Consider the following 21,409-nt stretch of genomic DNA (forward strand, 5'->3'; position numbering starts at 1 on the left):
GTGGGGCCGGGGTTAAACCCGCCCCGGAGGGACGGCACTGAGGTTAAACCGGGACTGGGAGGAGCGGGAGGGGCCGTAATGCACGGCCCGCGTCACCCCGTCCTTCCTCACCGCCACCATCCTCACCCTCAGCACGGCCTCCTCTCCTGCTCCGGCTCACCGTGCTCGTCAGGGCCATCCTCGCCACAGCCTTCCTCTCCACGGCCGTCCTCACCTTCCTCGCCACGGTCTTCCTCCTCGCAAGTCTGCCTCACCACTGCCTTCCTCTCCATGACCTTCCTCACCAGAGTCTGCCTTCACCATGGCAAGCTTCTCCCTCAGCATGGTCTTCTTCCCTTCTTCATCTGCCTCACCGTGGTCTGCCTTGCCGTGGTCATCCTCACCACGATGACCCTTCACCGTGATGACCCCCACAGTGACAACCCTCACCACGGCCTTCCTCCCCGTGGTGACCCTCCCATGGCCTTCGTCATGGTGGCCCATGGACAGGAGAGAGAGCTCCACACACGTGATCATTCCCAACCCCTTTATTTATTTATCAACTACTCATCAGGGCCAGCAATCAATTAAAAAAGCCGATGGACACCTTTATCACCAGGTGATATTGGCATGTCCTTGGTGTCCTCAGGTGTGTCCCAGCCCGGGGGGTGGCGATGGTGGGGTGGGAGGGGCAGGAGATGCCACCACCATGGTGGCCACAGGGATCCCAGCTGGGTGATTTTCCCTCCCGGCTCCTCCACAGCCAAGATTCCGGGTGCAGCCTCTGAGCCGGGGGCAGTGGATGGAGCAGACACAGCTCCTCTTCTCTCCCCCGAGGCTGAGGCCACCTCAGACGGGCTCGGTCCCCTCCGGAGCCGTTCAGGATGGGCTTGTGCCGGCCACCACTGATCTCCAGCCCTGGAGATGGAGCCCAGACTTCTCCCCCGACGGTGTGTGGGTGACACCTCCCCTCTCCACAGCTCGGACACCCCCTTGGCTCACTGGCCCAAGTCCTGGGCAAGCCCTGCCCGCGGGCTGTGGCCGGATCAGGGTCCGGGCGCGTCGGGTAGGATGCGGTGCCAGCGCTCCGACTCCAGCGGTGCCTGGGTGCACATGTCCCTCCAGTGCAGCATCCCGGTGCCAGGGGCACCTGGCCCCACCTGGACACGGCCCAGCGCGGAGCCGCGGCTGTGGAGCCGAGCCTGGGGCAGGACAGGGCACGGGGACACGGCTGGTGGCCTTCCCTTATCCCGAGAGCAGCCATCCCACCCCAGAAACCTCGCAGGGATGGCAGGAATCAGCTCCTGCGGGGGCTGAGCCCGCCAGGGGCAGCAGCACAGGTGAGCCAGGCCACCTCCTCAGCCACGGTCACCTCCTCAGCCACGGTCACCTCACCTGCATGACAATGAACTCCAAGGCCAGCTCGTGCTGCTGGATGTCCCCCGCAGGGACGCTGAAGAGGAAGGGCGAGTTCCACACGGGGTTGTAGCCGCTGCTGGACTTGCTCTCCTTGGTGTCGATGATGTGGCCGTCGTGGTAGAGGTGGATGATGACGTAGTGGCCTGGAAATGGAGACAGAGCCCTGGAGAGAGGAAGCTGCTCTGGCCATCCCCAGGAAGGGAGGCCGGGGGGCAGGAGTGGTGCCTGGGGGGCTGCAGGACCCCCACGGGGCTCTGTGGAGATGTGGGGAGAGCACGGAGCTCCTGGGCTTTCACCCACCCCTCCCTTCTTGAGAGCAGGGACCTCCAAAGCCCTCCGCTCACATCCCTGCCCACATCCCAGAGAGCAGGGAGAGCCAGAGGTGACAGCAGCCAGCAGGACAGGAGGCTGCATGCTGATTTTTGACCATAAATAAATGTATTTCAAGCACTTTGGGGCCATGGTGGAGATAGCTAGATCCGAATTACACTCCCTGTGCTCGTTTTCATACCGTCAAAGGATCACAGAGCAGTTTGGTTTGGAAGGGACCTCAAAGATCATCTCATTCCAGCCCTCTCCCATGCTTGGAGAGAGAAGTTTGAGAGGAATAAGAGAATCCGCCAAGCAAAAGGAGGGGAAGGTGTTCCCTGTGCCCACCTGGGCATGTCCTGTTCCCTGTGCCCTACCTGGAGCGCCCGGCATGCGGGAGAGCCGGCCCAGGGCCTCTGCCTTGCGGAGCAGCACCTTGATGCGCCCGGCCAGAGCCTGGTGCTGGAGCAGGAGGAGGAGCTGTCCCAGGGGTCTGGGAGGCGAGGAGGGGACGCTGCAGCTCAGCCCGTGGGCACTGCGGCACTGGAATGGGAGGGGCGAGCAGGAGATGCCGTGAAACCTCCTCCGACCTCACCCAGTCCTTCCACCTCCGACCTCACCCAGTCCTTCCAGCCCGGCGGTGCTCGTCCCCCAGCAGGGTCGGGGATGGGCAAAAATGAGCGAGGAAGGAGGGTTTGACGCCCACCATCAGTGCGGTGATGGTGCCAGAGCTCTGCTTTCGCCCCTTCCACCCCAGCACTCCCCGAGGATGAGCTGCGTAGCCTCAAATAAGGCACTGGCTGCCACATGCACACACACACCGGGGGTATCCTGGTGGTGCTTGAAGGCTCTGCCTCTGCCCGTGGAGTTCCAGGGCTCTCAGATCAAGCAGAACTCAGCCCAAACACTAAAACCGCTGCCGTGCTGACCTTGCTGAGCTTGGTTTTGGTGCTCGCCAGCTCCCAGGAGTAGCTGGAGGGGGCCCGGGGGTCCCAGGAGGCCTCGGCGCAGGGGAACAGGACCTCGCCCACGAAGGAATCCTGGAGGCTCCGTGACCTGGCGTAGACAGCAAAGCGCAGGGTGCAGCTGCCCAGCTCCTCCGGGCCGTACGGGCCGAACCGGCACCGGCGCGGCTCCCGGCGGGCGGGGCGGAGGCTCCGGCGGCGCACGGACACGCGCCGGGACAGCGGCGGCCGCGGCACCAGCGACACCTTGACGCGGGAGCCGTGGTGGCCCTGGGGCAGGTGCGACACGCCGAGGATGGTGACGGTGAGGGTGGCCTCGGGCAGGGAGTAGCACAGGTCGCAGTGGAGCCGGGGACGCTGCCGGCAGCGCGGTGGGGACCCCGGCACAGGGGGGACCAGCGGGCTCTGCTCGCCGCAGAGGAGTTTGGTGCTGGCGATGGTGCAGCGGCGCTGGCACAGCCCCGCCAGCTGCGGGAGGAAGGGGAGGGTGGGCAGGGATGCTCTGCCGTGGGGCGAGCCCCCGCGGGATGCCGGCGGTGCCGGGGAAGTCTCTTTGTCCCGGGCACCCGGCGCCTCTCCCGTCACCTCCTCGCGGAGCTGCTGGATGAGCACCGGCACCGTCGCCGCGGGCAGAGCCGGTCCCAGCTCCACTCGCTCCCGGCCGAGGAGGCGGCCCGGGCGCCGGCGGTGCCACCAGCACATGGCACAGCCCAGGAGGACGCCGAGGCAGAGGAGGGACAGCCCCGCGCCGAGGGACAGCTGCAGGTGCGCTGGGGAGAGAGGGAGAGATGGGCACCGTCAGCGGCCGGGTCTCGCCAGGGCTGCGCCAGCGCGGCTCTCCCTGGGGGCGGCAGCGACTGGGACGGGCAACACGCGGGTGCCCCTCTCCCCCGGGACCCTCTCCCCGCTCTCTGTGAGCTGGGACTGAGCTGGAACATCCCAAAGCCAGAAGTGGGGACAGGAGCCGGCGGGGCCGGCGCCTCGCTCGGGCAGCCTGGCACGGGGCCGGGGCTAAAACAAACCCGGCCTCACCCCGGGAGTGATAAGGACCGCGGAAAGCGGGGAGTTATCAGCGCCGCCGCCAGGCTGACGCAGCTCGGGCACGACCAGCCGGGCGCTGGTGGGGGCTCAGAGGGTGTGGAGGGGAGTGGGGGCACCTGCAAGGGGGGATTTGGGGTGTCCGGGCTGGATTCAAAGCGGCAGCGGCCCCTGAGGGGTGAGACAACCCACGCGCGGTCCCAAAAGAGGAGAACCTCCTCCCTGAGCTGTGCCTCTGTGGGTGATGACCTGGGCTTTGTCCCTCCCAGCAGGGATGCCCGCAGGGTTTGGGGCTCCCTGGAAAGACGGCACCCCTGCACGCTGGCATTTAGGGAGCAGGGAAGCAAATTCCTGGGCATCGGGGCTGAAGCTCCTTTGGAATTTAGTTCCTGGGTTTCAGAGCTGGCACCTGTGTGGCTGTGCTGGCAAAAACCTCCCTGTGCCCAGAGCTGGCAGCTGGAGCGAGGGATTAAGGAGAATAGGGCCGGGACAAAGCTGTGCCAGAGCCTGAGCCGGGTCCCACGGTGGGATGGGGATGTCGGAAGGAAAAAAGCAGGCATTGTCTCAGCCCGCAGGGCCGGGCCTCCGTGCCCAGGTGCCTTAATCCGCGCTGGGCTCTCCCCAGCCCTTTGTTGTTTGCTCGGGAGCCAGGTCGTGGCTGGGATGAGCTGCATGGCGGCGTTTAGGGCGGGATGGAGGGAAGGGGCCGCGGTGGGAATTTGCCTGGGGGATTATATTCCAGCCCAAACAGCGCCTGCCGGTGCCCGCGGCCGTGCAGCCCTGGGAGAGCGAGCTGGGAGGGCCGGAGGAGCGTGTCCAGCCCGGGCGCACGGACCCACGGGGATCTACAGGGCTGGAGGGTGGGAATGCGCACCGGACCCTCGGGATGCCCGCTTTGGGGTGCGGGGCGTGCAGGGAGCAGCTCCGCCAGGCAGGGGCTGCAGGGCTTGGGGAGAGCAGCACGGAGCCGCTCCTCGCCTGAGCCCAGGTGTGTGAGCACCCCCGGGGCCGGCGGACAGCCCTGTCCAGCTGCCGCTGGACAAAGCCCGCAGCGAACCCCGCGGGAGGTGGCACCGGACCCCACCTTACCTGCTCCGGGCATCGGGGGAGTCCTTGAGCCGCCTCAGCCGCGCTCCCGAGGGGAAAAGCCGGGGCTGGGAGAAGCCGAGGCCAGGAGGGGTGGGCAGGACGGGAGGAGAGGTGGGGGAGAGGCTGGGATAGGCTGGGACCGGAGCCCGGCTGAGCCCGGCTGCTGTCCCCGTGTGCGGAGCTCACCGGCAGCCGCGGGACGAGGGAAGGGCGGGCAGGAGGGGAGAGGTTCTGCTTCCACGGGGTGGCTCCGGGGGCAGGATGAGGAAGGTCGTGGGCTCCATCCGCTCCCCGGCCCACACTGGCGGGCCCCCGGCCAAGGCAAATGCGGGCACGGGGCATCGGCAAGGCTGGTACGGCAGGGACGGGGAACAGCTCCCCTCCCGCCGCCGAACTGGTTCAATGACTGGAAAAACAGCGTCGGGCGCTGTGCAAACAGCGAGGCTGCGGGGAGGCATTAAATGTGCCTTTTGTGGGGAGCAGGTGGTGACAGAGGAGGGATTTGGGAGATGGGTAAGGGACAGGGGCGGGGACAGCTCCAGCGACACCTGGGAAAGGAGAGCCCGTGTGGTTCCCGTCAGGATCCAGGCTGGAAGCGCCATCGTTCCAGCCCACGGGGACCCAGCCCAGCTCCAAACTGGGAGCACAGGGCCCCTGCAAGGACAGGCCCCAGCCTCCGGGAATATCTGGGAATTCCTTAAACTCAGGGAGCCAGCCGGGGGCACAAAGCAGGCGTGGGGGTCACGGTGTGAAGAGGTAGAAGTTTATTGGAATATAAACATTCAGATAACCTGTAAGATAGAAAAAACCCAACAACAACATATACAGACACTTGTTGAAAGGAGACGTTGAGGTATTTATCCACCGCCTAGGCTATCACATTTGTTTTTATTTACTTATTTTATTTTTTCTTTTTTTTTTTTTTTTTAAATAGGTAAGAAAAACTAGTAGCAAGGCTGCTGCAGCTGTTTGGAGAGGAGAACATCTGATCGCAGTCCCCCGGGAACGCGCCCGCGCAGCGGCCGAAAGGACTCGGTGTGACACGGCCACGCTGACCGCGGGAGCCGAGCGGGCACACGCAGCCCCCCGCTCACCCCGAGCCTGCCCCGCAGCCCCGCAGCACGCTCGGGATGCCGCTGTCCCCCTGGAAGCGCCGGAGGCTGCGCTGGGAGCAAGCTGGGGGGTTTTTGGCTGCTCGCTGCCGAGCCCGTGGCTGGTGCGCGGAGCTGTGGGGGAGGATGGAGCAACACCGCGAAGCGGAGCACTGCCCTCGGGAACGTCCTACTCGCAGCATCAAACCCTGAGTACTACACTGGGCTGGGGCGGCCCCCGCTCAGCCTCCCCCGCTCTGCTGCTGGTTTCCAGCACCCCGAACCCAAAGCCTGGCAGCTCAGCAGGAGACCCGCAGCTCAGGCTGCCGGGGCCAAAGCCAGGCTGAGGGAAAGGGTTAACTCTTCACAGTCTGGATGGTCCTTGTCACCCTGGGCTGGGAAAGGACCAGTTTATTGTTGCAGCTTATTTAACTGAGGTATCTGTTACGCTTCCCGACCTGATTCTTTCCCTGAATTGGATACAAAACAATCTGTTAGTCCCTGGCTAGTTCCAGTCTAGGTTGAGTAAAGCTTATAAACATTAATACTCTAGTAGTGTCCAAGCAGTTCAGTGATTCGAGTGCCTTTCTGTGCAAGAAAACACAACGTTAGCAAGTGAGACAAAGCAACCCCACCCCGGAGCAGCCTCTGCTCCCCAGGGCTGGGGAGCAGGGCAGAGGGAAAAGCAGAAAGTGCCCCAGTCCCACTCAGAGGAAACAGCCCCAACCCCGCCCCCGAATAAAATAAAAAAACAATCAAAGGAAAACAAAAAAAGGGGGGGGAAAAAAAAATCATCTGATCGAGTCCCAGAGGCTGGAAAACCCTCCGGGAGTCTGCGAGGATGAAATGCTGTGGAGCCTGCGGGCTCAGCCCAGCCTCCCCCGCCCCCGGGGAGGGCACCGCTCCCTCTGGAGGCAGCTGGATGGGGCAGCTGGGAGCAGCATCCCTCTCAGGACATGTGCATTCCCACCTTCTGATCCCAGAGAGTCCTCAGGGCTGCGGGGGCAGGACAGCCCCTGGCCATGGCGTAGGAACCAGCACGGGGGCAGAGCCCAGAGCCGGGAGAAGCGAGGCCAGCGCACAGATCCAAGGGCCGAGACCGCTGCTGCCCTTTTCCCCGCTGTCCTGCCATGCACATGTCCTGGGATGATGCTGGAGCTCGGCTCCTGCTGGCCTGGAGGGTGGGGAAGCCACTGCTCCTTCGCTCAGCCTTGTTTGAACCTCCTGTCTTTGGTGATAGATTTAAAAGTGGAAACGGATAGAAGCAAACACAAAGTCAGCAAACCCGCCTATTAAACCCCCAAGCGATAGGATATGCCAATACTTCCTGAAGAGGTTAAAAAAGCCACCCCAACACAAACAAAACCAACCCAACAACAAGTACATATCTGAGGTATTTCATCTGCTCAAAAAAACCTGACCTGGGCCTGGAGCACGGGAAGGACGTCACCAGGGCGGGAGGGATGGGAGGGATGTCACCAGGGCAGGGGGACGGGGCTGGGAGTGGCTCCGGGCTGGGGAAAGGCCACAGGGACACGGGGACAGCGCGAGGCCACCTGAGCTGCTGCTCCATGGAGCCAGGGAACTCCAGCTCTGCTTCCAGCCGGGGAGCCCAGGGAAAGGCCGAGGAGGGGCTGGATTCCCCGTGCTCTGCTTCTCCCCGCAGACAAGGGGGTCTCCCCTGCTCGGGCACAGTTTGAGGGGGTTTGTTCAGAGCCCCAAATTCCCTGTGGGTCACATTAACCGCAGCACCTGCACAGGTGCCCAGCTGGGCTCCATCAGCACCCCCTGTGCTCAGCTCAGCCCTGCAGAGCTTCCAGAGCTGCCCCAGGGAGCCTGGGCCAACCCCGGTGACGCTGCCGCAGGGGCGGAGGGGCAGGACACGGAGCCCCAGCAAGCCCAGGCTGTCAGTGTCACTGGGGTGAGCTCCTCAGGGGGTACAGGACACTCAGGGGCATCCAGGACTCGGCTGAACGGGATGGGTGAGGTGGCACCAGGCAGGACCGAGCAGCTGATGGTGCCAAAACCGAGGACAGGAGCAGCAAGGACGCTCGGGAGCCTCCCATGAGGACACAGCAGGAAGGGACACGAGCAGTTTGCCACGGGAGGATAGGGCCAGGCACGCCCCCGGCTCTCAGGATTGTCAAAACACGGAGTTGTGGGTGGGAAGAGCCCTCGTGGCCCCTGGTTCCAGGATTCCAGGAGTCCCTGCCCCAGCTCCGGCCCTTTCCCTGCTCTGGTGACGTCCCGGCCACGCCCGGACCCGCGGCCCTGGAGCCCATCCCTGATTGAGAAACGCCAGGTGTGCCCCCCCTCCATGGGAACACCACAAACCCTGCGAGGAGGAGGAGGAGGAACAAAGAGCAAAAGGGAGGAAGGAAAGGGGGGGAACGAAGTAAAAAATGCCGGACAAAGAGACGATGAAGGAAAACTCGCTGGCATGGAAAGGTTTCACCACTACCACCACCACCACCACCATCATCATCCTCCTGTTGCTGGCCAGCCATGAGAGCAGGTTCCTTGAGATGAGGTATCTGTGCACTCCTGCCCGGCTGCTTCGGAGCCGGCCGGGCTGGGACAGTGCCCGTCAGAGGGACCAGCTGGTGGAGGGCTCTGCGCCGGGCGTGCCCCGCGATGAGGTAGGGCTGGGGGAGCAGTGGGAGCTGCTGCTGCTGCTGCTGCTGCTGCTGCTGCTGCTGCTGCACGAGCTCTGCGGGCCCGAGCCGGCCAGGAGCTGCACCACGGGCTTCTGGGCAAACAGCACCCCTGTGGGCACACAGCGGGTCAGGGGCTGGCACGGCTGGGAAAAGGGAAGGCGTTCCCACCCCGTGGATCCCGTCCCGGCGGGGAGAGGCTCGGGGATAGGGCTTGGTGTGGCTCCGAGCGCGCTCCCGAGTCAGCGCTCCCTGGCACTGGAGCCTGGCACAGGGATGCTGTCCCTAAGGAAAACAGATCCCAAATGGCCTCTGCCTTCGGAGCAGGGAAGCAGCTCCCGCTGGGGTCAGGGCCAGGCAGGGCCAGGCCTCCCACTTGGGACTGGCCCAAGGATGCGCGGGTGGGACCTGCGGAGGGGAAACTGCTCCAGCGGAGCGCAGGGGACATTCCTGCTGGGAAAGCCGGGTGAAGCCCCTCCTTGAAGAAGAGGGATAATGCTCCTTCCTGCCAACACTGCCAGAGAGCTTTTAAAACCCTTCCCTCAGATTTTACAGCACTGACACCAAGCAAAGGAATCGCCTCTCCCTGCTGCGACTGAGCAGGGACCACCCCATCCCACCCATCCTGACCCCAGGAGGGCTCCCTCATTCCCAGTTGGGCTCCCTCGTTCCCAGTTGGGCTCCCCTGTTCCCAGGAGGGCTCCCCCGTTCCCAGGAGGGCTCCCTTATTCCCAGGAGGGCTCCCCCGTTCCCAGGAGGGCTCCCCCCTTCCCAGGAGGGCTCCCCCGTTCCCAGTTGGGCTCCCTCGTTCCCAGGAGGGCTCCCCCGTTTCCAGGAGGGCTCCCTTGTTCCCAGGAGGGCTCCCTCATTCCCAGGAGGGCTCCCCCGTTCCCAGTTGGGCTCCCTCATTCCCAGGAGGGCTCCCCCGTTCCCAGGAGGGCTCCCTCATTCCCAGGAGGGCTCCCCCGTTCCCAGTTGGGCTCCCCCGTTCCCAGTTGGGCTCCCCCGTTCCCAGTTGGGCTCCCTCATTCCCAGGAGGGCTCCCTCATTCCCAGGAGGGCTCTCCCGTTCCCAGTTGGGCTCCCCCGTTCCCAGTTGGGCTCCCCCGTTCCCAGGAGGGCTCCCTCGTTCCCAGGAGGGCTCCCTCGTTCCCAGGAGGGCTCTCCCGTTCCCAGTTGGGCTCCCTCATTCCCAGGAGGGCTCCCTTGTTCCCAGTTGGGCTCCCCCGTTCCCAGGAGGGCTCCCCCGTTCCCAGGAGGGCTCTCCCGTTCCCAGTTGGGCTCCCCCGTTCCCAGTTGGGCTCCCTCATTCCCAGGAGGGCTCTCCCGTTCCCAGTTGGGCTCCCCCGTTCCCAGTTGGGCTCCCCCGTTCCCAGGAGGGCTCCCTCATTCCCAGGAGGGCTCCCTTGTTCCCAGTTGGGCTCCCCCGTTCCCAGGAGGGCTCTCCCGTTCCCAGGAGGGCTCTCCCGTTCCCAGTTGGGCTCCCCCGTTCCCAGTTGGGCTCCCTCGTTCCCAGTTGGGCTCCCTCATTCCCAGGAGGGCTCCCCCGTTCCCAGGAGGGCTCCCCCGTTCCCAGTTGGGCTCCCCCGTTCCCAGGAGGGCTCCCTCGTTCCCAGGAGGGCTCTCCCGTTCCCAGTTGGGCTCCCCCGTTCCCAGGAGGGCTCCCCCATTCCCAGGAGGGCTCCCTCGTTCCCAGGAGGGCTCCCTTGTTCCCAGGAGGGCTCTCCCGTTCCCAGGAGGGCTCCCCCGTTCCCAGGAGGGCTCCCCCGTTCCCAGGAGGGCTCCCCCCTTCCCAGGAGGGCTCCCTCATTCCCAGGAGGGCTCCCCCGTTCCCAGGAGGGCTCCCCCGTTCCCAGTTGGGCTCCCCTGTTCCCAGTTGGGCTCCCCCGTTCCCAGGAGGGCTCCCTTATTCCCAGGAGGGCTCCCCCGTTCCCAGGAGGGCTCCCCCGTTCCCAGTTGGGCTCCCCCGTTCCCAGGAGGGCTCCCCCGTTCCCAGTTGGGCTCCCTCGTTCCCAGTTGGGCTCCCTCGTTCCCAGGAGGGCTCCCTTGTTCCCAGGAGGGCTCCCTCATTCCCAGTTGGGCTCCCCCGTTCCCAGTTGGGCTCCCCCGTTCCCAGTTGGGCTCCCTCATTCCCAGTTGGGCTCCCCCGTTCCCAGTTGGGCTCCCCCGTTCCCAGGAGGGCTCCCTCATTCCCAGGAGGGCTCCCCCGTTCCCAGGAGGGCTCCCTCATTCCCAGGAGGGCTCTCCCGTTCCCAGGAGGGCTCCCCCGTTCCCAGTTGGGCTCCCCCGTTCCCAGGAGGGCTCCCTCGTTCCCAGGAGGGCTCCCCCCTTCCCAGGAGGGCTCCCCCGTTCCCAGGAGGGCTCCCTCATTCCCAGGAGGGCTCCCCCGTTCCCAGGAGGGCTCCCCCGTTCCCAGGAGGGCTCTCCCGTTCCCAGTTGGGCTCCCTCATTCCCAGGAGGGCTTCCCCGTTCCCAGGAGGGCTCCCTCATTCCCAGGAGGGCTCCCCCGTTCCCAGGAGGGCTCTCCCGTTCCCAGTTGGGCTCCCTCATTCCCAGGAGGGCTTCCCCGTTCCCAGGAGGGCTCCCTCATTCCCAGGAGGGCTCTCCCGTTCCCAGTTGGGCTCCCCCGTTCCCAGTTGGGCTCCCCCGTTCCCAGGAGGGCTCCCTCATTCCCAGGAGGGCTCCCCCGTTCCCAGGAGGGCTCCCCCGTTCCCAGGAGGGCTCCCTCATTCCCAGGAGGGCTCTCCCGTTCCCAGTTGGGCTCCCCCGTTCCCAGTTGGGCTCCCTCATTCCCAGGAGGGCTCTCCCGTTCCCAGTTGGGCTCCCCCGTTCCCAGTTGGGCTCCCCCGTTCCCAGTTGGGCTCCCCCGTTCCCAGGAGGGCTCTCCCGTTCCCAGTTGGGCTCCCCCGTTCCCAGCTGGGCTCCCCCGTTCCCAGTTGGGCTCCCTCATTCCCAGGAGGGCTCTCCCGTTCCCAGGAGGGCTCCCTTGTTCCCAGGAGGGCTCCCCCGTTCCCAGGAGGGCTCCCTTGTTCCCAGTTGGGCTCTCCCGTTCCCAGGAGGGCTCCCTTGTTCCCAGGAGGGCTCTCCCGTTCCCAGCTGGGCTCTCTCACCAGCGTAGGTGGTGCCATTGATCTCCACGGACATGTTGATGCTGCCGATGCCGTTGGGGGACAGGTTCAGCGCCGCCGCCGCCGAGTCGGCCTTGTCTTGTCCCAGGAAGGGAGGGAGGCAGAGTTAGAGGGCAAGATCCCATTCCTTAGAGGGCAAGATCCCATTCCCTGCACTCCCCAGAGGTGAGCACAGCCCTGCTTTTGTCGCCCCCTTTTCCACCACACAATGTCCACGTTCCAGAGCGGCTGTGGCTGCCCCTGGATCCCTGGAAGTGCCCCCGGCCAGGCTGGATGGGGGTTGGAGCACCCTGGGATAGTGGCAGGTGTCCCTGCCCATGGCTTTGAGGTCCCTTCCAACTCAAACCATCCCGTGACAAGGCTACAAAGGTGCTGAAGTGCTTCGGTGAGGCCGGGAGCCCACTGGCATTTGGAATTCCTTCCCTGAGGGCCAAATTCCCATTCCCCTCCCAAGGAACACACCAGACGAGCCCATGTTAAACTCGCAGCTGGATTTTGGGTGGCTGGGAGCTGCTGTGGCTTGTTGTGCTCGGACTGCAGCAGCTCCAGCGGCCACTGGAGGGAGGGAAAACCCAGGGAATGCTCCATGAAAATCAGGATTTTCCTCCATATCCTCAGCCTGGGCAGCGATGGGCAGCTCGGGAAGCAGCAGCGCAGAGCAGGGGTTGAGTCTGCAGTGGTGGTTGAGGGGAGCTGAACACCAAACTCTTCCAGGAGCTCCTGAACCTCCACGAGGGTGAGCCCGGATTTTGGGATTGCTCCTCCACGGAGGGCAGCAAGGCCACACCCCCCTAAAAACGCCACATTATTAACACTGAACCTAAATGTTGTTATCAAGCCATGCTGTGCTTATCAACAGCACCTCTCAGAGCACCTCCCAAAGCTCCGTTGGATTTTTGTGGTGCAGTGGGGAAAATGAGGGCACAGAAGACACAGCCCTGCCCCCAGCCAGCTCACAAAGGTGGGGATCCCACGCCTGAATCCGCAGGGCCCAGCCCCTTCCTGTTTGTAGGGACTGCAGCTGTTCCCAGCGTTTGGATTTAGGAAGCCCGGGGTGAAAGCAAAGTGGGGTGAGAGGGAACGAACATCGCTGGATAAAACCCGTATCCCCTTCCACTGGCAATTTTGGTTTGGATGTGACATTTAGGTGGATGCAGAGCTTCCAGGAGCTGGGAATCCCAACCCAGCTGCTGCTGCTGCTGGGTCAGAGGGATCTGCTTTGACCTTTCCCATCCTTATTTGTGGCCAAGCACCTCAAACCAAGAACAGCTCTTCCCTTTCTTCCAAGCCGTGCCAAACTTGCCTGGCCTTGTGCCTCCTCCCAAACCTGCAGCGCCCAGGGGGCTGAGGCCTCTCATTTCCATGGATCAGAAGCTTTGGAGGAGGCAGCTGTTGGGGCTGGGGTTCTCCCAGCTCCGGGAGCCACTCTAGCCCAGCACGGACCTTCCCTTCTCCCAAAGCATTTCAGGAGAGCATTTCCCAGGCCATGAAAGCTGCCTGGATGTGACCTCCTGGCCCAGCCCTGCCAGCAGCTCTGCTCTGCCCTGGGGCTGTGCAGATGTGGCTGCAGATCACCTGCCCTGCTCACAGCCCTGAGCGCAGGCTCCTCACGGCCTGCTCATCCCAGTGCCTGCGAAAGGATTCCTGAAAGCTGGGCATCTCCTCCAGGCTCATCCCAACCCCTGCGAAAGGATTCCTGAAAGCTGGGCATCTCCCCCAGGCTCATCCCAGTGCCTGGGAAAGGATTCCTGAAAGCTGGGCATCTCCTCCAGGCTCATCCCAGTGCCTGGGAAAGGATTCCTGAAAGCTGGGCATCTCCTCCAGGCTCATCCCACTCCCTGGGAAAGGATTCCTGAAAGCTGGGCATCTCCCCCAGGCTCATCCCACTCCCTGGAAAGGATTCCTGAAAGCTGGGCATCTCCTCCAGGCTCATCCCAACCCCTGCGAAAGGATTCCTGAAAGCTGGGCATCTCCCCCAGGCTCATCCCACTCCCTGGAAAGGATTCCTGAAAGCTGGGCATCTCCCCCAGGCTCATCCCAACCCCCGGGAAAGGATTCCTGAAAGCTGGGCATCTCCCCCAGGCTCATCCCAACCCCTGGGAAAGGATTCCTGAAAGCTGGACATCTCCCCCAGGCTCATCCCAACCCCTGGGAAAGGATTCCTGAAAGCTGGGCATCTCCCCCAGGCTCATCCCAGTGCCTGGGAAAGGATTCCTGAAAGCTGGGCATCTCCCCCAGGCTCATCCCAGTGCCTGCGAAAGGATTCCTGAAAGCTGGGCATCTCCCCCAGGCTCATCCCAACCCCTGGGAAAGGATTCCTGAAAGCTGGGCATCTCCTCCAGGCTCATCCCACTCCCTGGGAAAGGATTCCTGAAAGCTGGGCATCTCCCCCAGGCTCATCCCAACCCCTGGGAAAGGATTCCTGAAAGCTGGGCATCTCCTCCAGGCTCATCCCAACCCCTGGGAAAGGATTCCTGAAAGCTGGGCATCTCCCCCAGGCTCATCCCACTCCCTGGAAAGGATTCCTGAAAGCTGGGCATCTCCCCCAGGCTCATCACAACCCCCGGGAAAGGATTCCTGAAAGCTGGGCATCTCCCCCAGGCTCATCACAACCCCCGGGAAAGGATTCCTGAAAGCTGGGCATCTCCCCCAGGCTCATCACAACCCCCGGGAAAGGATTCCTGAAAGCTGGGCATCTCCCCCAGGCTCATCCCAACCCCTGGGAAAGGATTCCTGAAAGCTGGGCATCTCCCCCAGGCTCATCCCAACCCCTGGGAAAGGATTCCTGAAAGCTGGGCATCTCCCCCAGGCTCATCCCAGTGCCTGGGAAAGGATTCCTGAAAGCTGGGCATCTCCCCCAGGCTCATCCCAACCCCTGCGAAAGGATTCCTGAAAGCTGGGCATCTCCCCCAGGCTCATCCCAACCCCTGGGAAAGGATTCCTGAAAGCTGGGCATCTCCTCCAGGCTCATCCCACTCCCTGGGAAAGGATTCCTGAAAGCTGGGCATCTCCCCCAGGCTCATCCCAGTGCCTGGGAAAGGATTCCTGAAAGCTGGGCATCTCCCCCAGGCTCATCGCAACCCCTGGGAAAGGATTCCTGAAAGCTGGGCATCTCCCCCAGGCTCATCCCAACCCCTGGGAAAGGATTCCTGAAAGCTGGGCATCTCCCCCAGGCTCATCCCACTCCCTGGGAAAGGATTCCTGAAAGCTGGGCATCTCCCCCAGGCTCATCCCAACCCCTGGGAAAGGATTCCTGAAAGCTGGGCATCTCCTCCAGGCTCATCCCAACCCCTGCGAAAGGATTCCTGAAAGCTGGGCATCTCCCCCAGGCTCATCCCAACCCCTGGGAAAGGATTCCTGAAAGCTGGGCATCTCCTCCAGGCTCATCCCAACCCCTGCGAAAGGATTCCTGAAAGCTGGGCATCTCCTCCAGGCTCATCCCACTCCCTGGGAAAGGATTCCTGAAAGCTGGGCATCTCCCCCAGGCTCATCCCAGTGCCTGGGAAAGGATTCCTGAAAGCTGGGCATCTCCCCCAGGCTCATCCCAACCCCTGCGAAAGGATTCCTGAAAGCTGGGCATCTCCCCCAGGCTCATCCCAACCCCTGGGAAAGGATTCCTGAAAGCTGGGCATCTCCTCCAGGCTCATCCCAACCCCTGGGAAAGGATTCCTGAAAGCTGGGCATCTCCTCCAGGCTCATCCCAACCCCTGGGAAAGGATTCCTGAAAGCTGGGCATCTCCCCCAGGCTCATCCCACTCCCTGGAAAGGATTCCTGAAAGCTGGGCATCTCCCCCAGGCTCATCACAACCCCCGGGAAAGGATTCCTGAAAGCTGGGCATCTCCCCCAGGCTCATCCCAACCCCTGGGAAAGGATTCCTGAAAGCTGGGCATCTCCCCCAGGCTCATCCCAGTGCCTGGGAAAGGATTCCTGAAAGCTGGGCATCTCCCCCAGGCTCATCCCAACCCCTGCGAAAGGATTCCTGAAAGCTGGGCATCTCCCCCAGGCTCATCCCAACCCCTGGGAAAGGATTCCTGAAAGCTGGGCATCTCCTCCAGGCTCATCCCACTCCCTGGGAAAGGATTCCTGAAAGCTGGGCATCTCCCCCAGGCTCATCCCAGTGCCTGGGAAAGGATTCCTGAAAGCTGGGCATCTCCTCCAGGCTCATCCCAACCCCTGGGAAAGGATTCCTGAAAGCTGGGCATCTCCCCCAGGCTCATCCCAACCCCTGGGAAAGGATTCCTGAAAGCTGGGCATCTCCTCCAGGCTCATCCCAACCCCTGGGAAAGGATTCCTGAAAGCTGGGCATCTCCCCCAGGCTCATCCCAACCCCTGGGAAAGGATTCCTGAAAGCTGGGCATCTCCCCCAGGCTCATCGCAACCCCTGCGAAAGGATTCCTGAAAGCTGGGCATCTCCCCCAGGCTCATCCCAACCCCTGGGAAAGGATTCCTGAAAGCTGGGCATCTCCCCCAGGCTCATCCCACTCCCTGGAAAGGATTCCTGAAAGCTGGGCATCTCCTCCAGGCTCATCCCAACCCCTGGGAAAGGATTCCTGAAAGCTGGGCATCTCCTCCAGGCTCATCCCAACCCCTGGGAAAGGATTCCTGAAAGCTGGGCATCTCCCCCAGGCTCATCCCACTCCCTGGAAAGGATTCCTGAAAGCTGGGCATCTCCCCCAGGCTCATCCCAACCCCCGGGAAAGGATTCCTGAAAGCTGGGCATCTCCCCCAGGCTCATCCCAACCCCTGGGAAAGGATTCCTGAAAGCTGGGCATCTCCCCCAGGCTCATCCCAGTGCCTGGGAAAGGATTCCTGAAAGCTGGGCATCTCCCCCAGGCTCATCCCAACCCCTGCGAAAGGATTCCTGAAAGCTGGGCATCTCCCCCAGGCTCATCCCAACCCCTGGGAAAGGATTCCTGAAAGCTGGGCATCTCCTCCAGGCTCATCCCACTCCCTGGGAAAGGATTCCTGAAAGCTGGGCATCTCCCCCAGGCTCATCCCAGTGCCTGGGAAAGGATTCCTGAAAGCTGGGCATCTCCTCCAGGCTCATCCCAACCCCTGGGAAAGGATTCCTGAAAGCTGGGCATCTCCCCCAGGCTCATCCCAACCCCTGGGAAAGGATTCCTGAAAGCTGGGCATCTCCTCCAGGCTCATCCCAACCCCTGGGAAAGGATTCCTGAAAGCTGGGCATCTCCCCCAGGCTCATCGCAACCCCTGGGAAAGGATTCCTGAAAGCTGGGCATCTCCCCCAGGCTCATCCCAACCCCTGGGAAAGGATTCCTGAAAGCTGGGCATCTCCTCCAGGCTCATCCCAACCCCTGGGAAAGGATTCCTGAAAGCTGGGCATCTCCCCCAGGCTCATCCCAGTCCCTGGGAAAGGATTCCTGAAAGCTGGGCATCTCCTCCAGGCTCATCCCAGTCCCTGGGAAAGGATTCCTGAAAGCTGGGCATCTCCTCCAGGCTCATCCCAACCCCTGGGAAAGGATTCCTGAAAGCTGGGCATCTCCTCCAGGCTCATCCCAACCCCTGGGAAAGGATTCCTGAAAGCTGGGCATCTCCTCCAGGCTCATCCCACTCCCTGGGAAAGGATTCCTGAAAGCTGGGCATCTCCTCCAGGCTCATCCCAACCCCTGCGAAAGGATTCCTGAAAGCTGGGCATCTCCTCCAGGCTCATCCCAACCCCTGCGAAAGGATTCCTGAAAGCTGGGCATCTCCCCCAGGCTCATCCCAACCCCTGGGAAAGGATTCCTGAAAGCTGGGCATCTCCCCCAGGCTCATCCCAACCCCTGGGAAAGGATTCCTGAAAGCTGGGCATCTCCTCCAGGCTCATCCCAGTCCCTGGGAAAGGATTCCTGAAAGCTGGGCATCTCCTCCAGGCTCATCCCAACCCCTGGGAAAGGATTCCTGAAAGCTGGGCATCTCCCCCAGGCTCATCCCAACCCCTGGGAAAGGATTCCTGAAAGCTGGGCATCTCCCCCGGGCTCATCCCAGGGCCTGGGAAAGGATTCCTGAAAGCTGGGCATCTCCTCCAGGCTCATCCCAACCCCTGCGAAAGGATTCCTGAAAGCTGGGCATCTCCCCCAGGCTCATCCCAACCCCTGGGAAAGGATTCCTGAAAGCTGGGCATCTCCCCCAGGCTCATCCCAGTGCCTGGGAAAGGATTCCTGAAAGCTGGGCATCTCCCCCAGGCTCATCCCAACCCCTGGGAAAGGATTCCTGAAAGCTGGGCATCTCCCCCAGGCTCATCCCAACCCCTGGGAAAGGATTCCTGAAAGCTGGGCATCTCCCCCAGGCTCCTGCAGCTGCTGCCTGGACAGAGCTGTTGCCTCCACCATCAGTTAAGGGGGTGCAAGTTCTGTGGGGGTGGGAGTCTGTAAATCATCCAGAATTCCCTCACAACTGAAACGCCCTCCAAGAATCACCCAGAACTCCTTCACAACTGAAATACCACCCACAAATCGGGCCCTGAGTGACCTCCTGTGCTGGACACAGGGGTCAGGGGGGTTTGACCAGCTTGGAGCTTTGGGAACACGGCAGAGATCCTTCTGAATCCGGGCTGGATTTGGATGAGCCAGAGAATAAACCCAGCCGGAAAACCCAGCAAAACCACTTGAACACCTCCGTGCCGTGCCTTCTGCCCGGGATGATGCCCCAGCCTCTGTGTGTGTGTGACATTCCCGGCTGGAAGCCCGTCCCTCCCGGCTGCCCCGCAGCTTTCTGCCCGCTGTGCCTCACCCTTGCCGTTGATTTTGATCTTCATGGGGATCTGCCGGGCCATGCTGAACAGGTTGCGCTGCAGCGCCTGCTGCACCAGCCGCTGCTCCTCCTCCGTCATCCGCGGCACCTTCTTCTCCGGGGGCTCTCCCGCCTCCAGCCTCTCCCTCAGCTGCTCCAGGGTGGCCGTCCTGGCCGCCACGGTGGCCTGCTGGCCGGCCAGGGTCACTGGCACGGCGATGCGGTTTGGCATGGGCACGGTCAGGGGCACCCCGTCGCCTGGGGAAGGAGGGGTCACTCAACACCAGCACTGCAGCCAGTCCCAAGCCCCTGCTCCCACATCCCCGTGGATACCATGGAAAGCACCAGCACAGCCGTGCTGTTTGCCCGGCTGGGGTGGGAGGAGCTGACCTTTCCTGACGGCCGCGGCCGGCGACACCCGAGGGTTGCTGGTCCCGCTGCCCGGCGCCACGCCGATGATGGGGAAGCGGATTTTGGGGGGGGACAGCAGGGAAGGAGGCCCCGGCGTGGAGGGCGAGTAGCTGAACAGGGAGGAGCTGTAGCTGGGCCGCCGCCCCTCGCGCCGGTTGCCGTCGATGGCGGCCTGGAGCTCGGCCGGGGAGCTCAGCGACTTCTTCTCACACTCGTAGGCGTAGAGGTACTTCATGTACCTGGGGAGAGGGACAGGGCTCAGCGCTGCAGGGAACCACAGCAACGAGCACTGGGGCAGGCAGACGCGTGCCAAGGCCCTCAGCAGATCTGGGGGCTCTGGAGTTCGGGGGTGAAGCACAGCTCAGCCTGGATGCGCTCAGTGTTACACAATTACCTACTACTGCTGCCACGAGGGCAGGGAAGAGTCACCCAGAACTCCTTCACAACTGAAATCTCCTCATAGAATCACCCAGAATTCCCTCACAACTGAAATACCCTCACAGAATCATCCAGAATTCCTTCACAACTGAAATACCCTCTATAAACCACCCAGAATTCCCTCACAACTGAAATACCCTCTATAAACCACCCAGAATTCCCTCACAACTGAAATACCCTCTATAAACCACCCAGAATTCCCTCACAACTGAAATACCCTCACAGAATCATCCAGAATTCCCTCACAACTCAAATACCCTCACAGAATCATCCAGAATTCCCTCACAAACGAAATCTCCTCACAGAATCATCCAGAATTCCCTCACAACTGAAATACCCTCTATAAACCACCTAGAATTCCCTCACAACTGAAATACCCTCTATAAACCATCCAGAATTCCCTCACAACTGAAATATCCTCACAGAATCATCCAGAATTCCCTCACAACTGAAATCTCCTCACAGAATCATCCAGAATTCCCTCACAACTGAAATACCCTCTATAAACCACCCAGAATTCCCTCACAACTCAAATACCATCTGTAAATCTCCCAGAATTCCCTCACAAATGAAATCTCCTCACAGAATCATCCAGAATTCCTTCACAACTGAAATACCATCTGTAAACCACCCAGAATTCCCTCACAACTGAATTATCTGCTATAAACCACCCAGAATTCCCTCACAACAGAAATACCCTCTATAAACCACCCAGAATTCCCTCACAACTGAAATATCCTCTGTAAACCATCCAGAATTCCCTCACAACTGAAATATCCTCTGTAAACCATCCAGAATTCCCTCACAACTGAAATATCCTCTATAAACCACCCAGAATTCCCTCACAACTGAATTATCCTCTATAAATCTTCCAGAATTCCCTCACAACTGACAATCTGAAATCCTAAGAACCAAGATCTCGGACCACAACACTTTAATCCAAGGAATTCTGAGGAATTACCCCTGTCCAAGGCATCTGTACTGAGCAGCACCAAGCCTTACCCCCTTGGAGGAGTTTTGGCCCACAGGTTTGCAGGAGACCCAGCCTGTGGGAACGGTGAGGAGCTTCCCTCTCTGGGGTCCTAAAATCTCCCCTAAAAACTGAGTCTCCACAGGAGCTGGGAGTGCATTCCCAGCCCTTCATTGCTAAGGCACAGCTTCACTCTGTTCAATTGTACAGGGACTTCACTTCCACCAGTCTTTTCCCTCTGCTTATTCCACTTTTTCTTCCCCAATCCTGCGCTTGCAGGTCAGGAAACCAATCCTTACAGGAAGGAGGTGCTGAATTCCCGATTCCCAGTGCTAGCAGACACTAAATCACCAGGAGGAGCCCCCTCCTCCCTGTGCCAAGAGCTCCTCTTGGGAGGGACAGACAGGGCCCTGAGGGGGCAGAACGGCCGGGGATGGAGGGAGGGGCAGGAGATGGGAATTCCATGCAGGAGATGGGAATTCCAGGCCTTCCCAACTCACTGCGTGCGCAGGGTGAAGGCGGCGCTGGTGATGGAGGTGGGAAGGTTAAGGCCTTTGGTGATCTCCCTCCAGATCTTCTTGTTGATGATCTCCACCAGGCCGCCCTTCTCGGTCACCAGCTTGTAGAGCATGTAGAGATCCAGGATCTGCTTGGCCATGATGGGGATCCGGTTGATGGGAGTTCCTGCGGGGGAGAAAAGGAGCACGGAAAGGATGGAGTCAGGGATGGCAAGAGGCTGAGGGGACGGGCAGCTTGTGGGGGGGGAATCCATCTCTCTCCTAACAGGGAATTCAGGGAATTTGCAGCCTGGCTCGAGGCCTCTCCATGGATGAGTAAATGAGGCAGGGGAGAGCAGCCACAGGGCACGGCCTTTCCGTGGAAAACCCTTTCCTGTGGGCAAAGGGAATGACCAGACCAATAAAAACCTGCGGCTCCCGAAATAGAAAGAGGGGAAGTTGGGACTATTGAATCCGAGGCACAAAGGAATCAGTTTTATGAGCTCAGGGTTAAAACCCTTGGATAAAAATCCCGGCTGTGCTCGGGGAGGGGCTGAGCAGCTCCTGGTGGTTCAGCTTTCCCAGGATGTGCTGTGCTGTTTGCCTGGGAACAGCAGAACCGAGGGAATTGGCACCAGAGAACACCTCTCCCCCATGGAGACACAACTCCAGCTTCCCTCACACTTGGA

The 21,409-nt window shown here is 61.6% G+C and overlaps 2 protein-coding genes across 2 annotated transcripts in view; both read right to left on the minus strand.

The window, feature by feature from the left end:
* Nucleotides 1-336: 336 nt before the first annotated feature.
* LOC116450584 (synaptotagmin-3-like) lies at nucleotides 337-5,401 on the minus strand. Its single transcript, XM_032123196.1, has 6 exons — nucleotides 4,986-5,401; nucleotides 3,695-3,789; nucleotides 2,637-3,442; nucleotides 2,085-2,250; nucleotides 1,375-1,541; nucleotides 337-1,181 (listed from the first exon to the last, which is right to left on the minus strand). The coding sequence occupies exons 1-6, from the start codon at nucleotides 5,399-5,401 to the stop codon at nucleotides 1,026-1,028; spliced, it is 1,806 nt and encodes a 601-aa protein (XP_031979087.1). The 3' UTR covers nucleotides 337-1,025.
* Nucleotides 5,402-5,540: 139 nt separating this feature from the next.
* Nucleotides 5,541-21,409, minus strand: part of ARID3B (AT-rich interaction domain 3B) — a 35,002-nt gene continuing 19,133 nt past the window's right edge. The window contains exons 5-9 of the mRNA XM_032122717.1: nucleotides 20,724-20,907; nucleotides 18,795-19,054; nucleotides 18,405-18,662; nucleotides 11,654-11,749; nucleotides 5,541-8,656 (exon numbers count right to left, since the gene is read on the minus strand). Of these exons, the coding sequence (XP_031978608.1) occupies nucleotides 8,478-8,656; nucleotides 11,654-11,749; nucleotides 18,405-18,662; nucleotides 18,795-19,054; nucleotides 20,724-20,907 (977 nt within the window). The 3' untranslated portion in view covers nucleotides 5,541-8,477. The remainder of the gene's footprint in view (nucleotides 8,657-11,653; nucleotides 11,750-18,404; nucleotides 18,663-18,794; nucleotides 19,055-20,723; nucleotides 20,908-21,409) is intronic.

Source organism: Corvus moneduloides, chromosome 13, assembly GCF_009650955.1.
Source record: "Corvus moneduloides isolate bCorMon1 chromosome 13, bCorMon1.pri, whole genome shotgun sequence".
Taxonomy (NCBI): Eukaryota; Metazoa; Chordata; class Aves; order Passeriformes; family Corvidae; genus Corvus; species Corvus moneduloides.

Excerpts from the sequence above, each read along its gene's own strand:
- LOC116450584 (XM_032123196.1), bottom strand. The coding sequence starts at position 5,401 with ATGGCGCTTCCAGCCTGGATCCTGACGGGAACCACACGGGCTCTCCTT. Across the intron at positions 3,790-4,985 it reads CCCTCGTCCCGCGGCTGCCG|CGCCCGGCTGGTCGTGCCCG; the intron begins GTGAGCTCCGCA and ends AGCCCCCACCAG. Across the intron at positions 1,542-2,084 it reads CCGCATGCCGGGCGCTCCAG|GCCACTACGTCATCATCCAC; the intron begins GTAGGGCACAGG and ends CTCCATTTCCAG.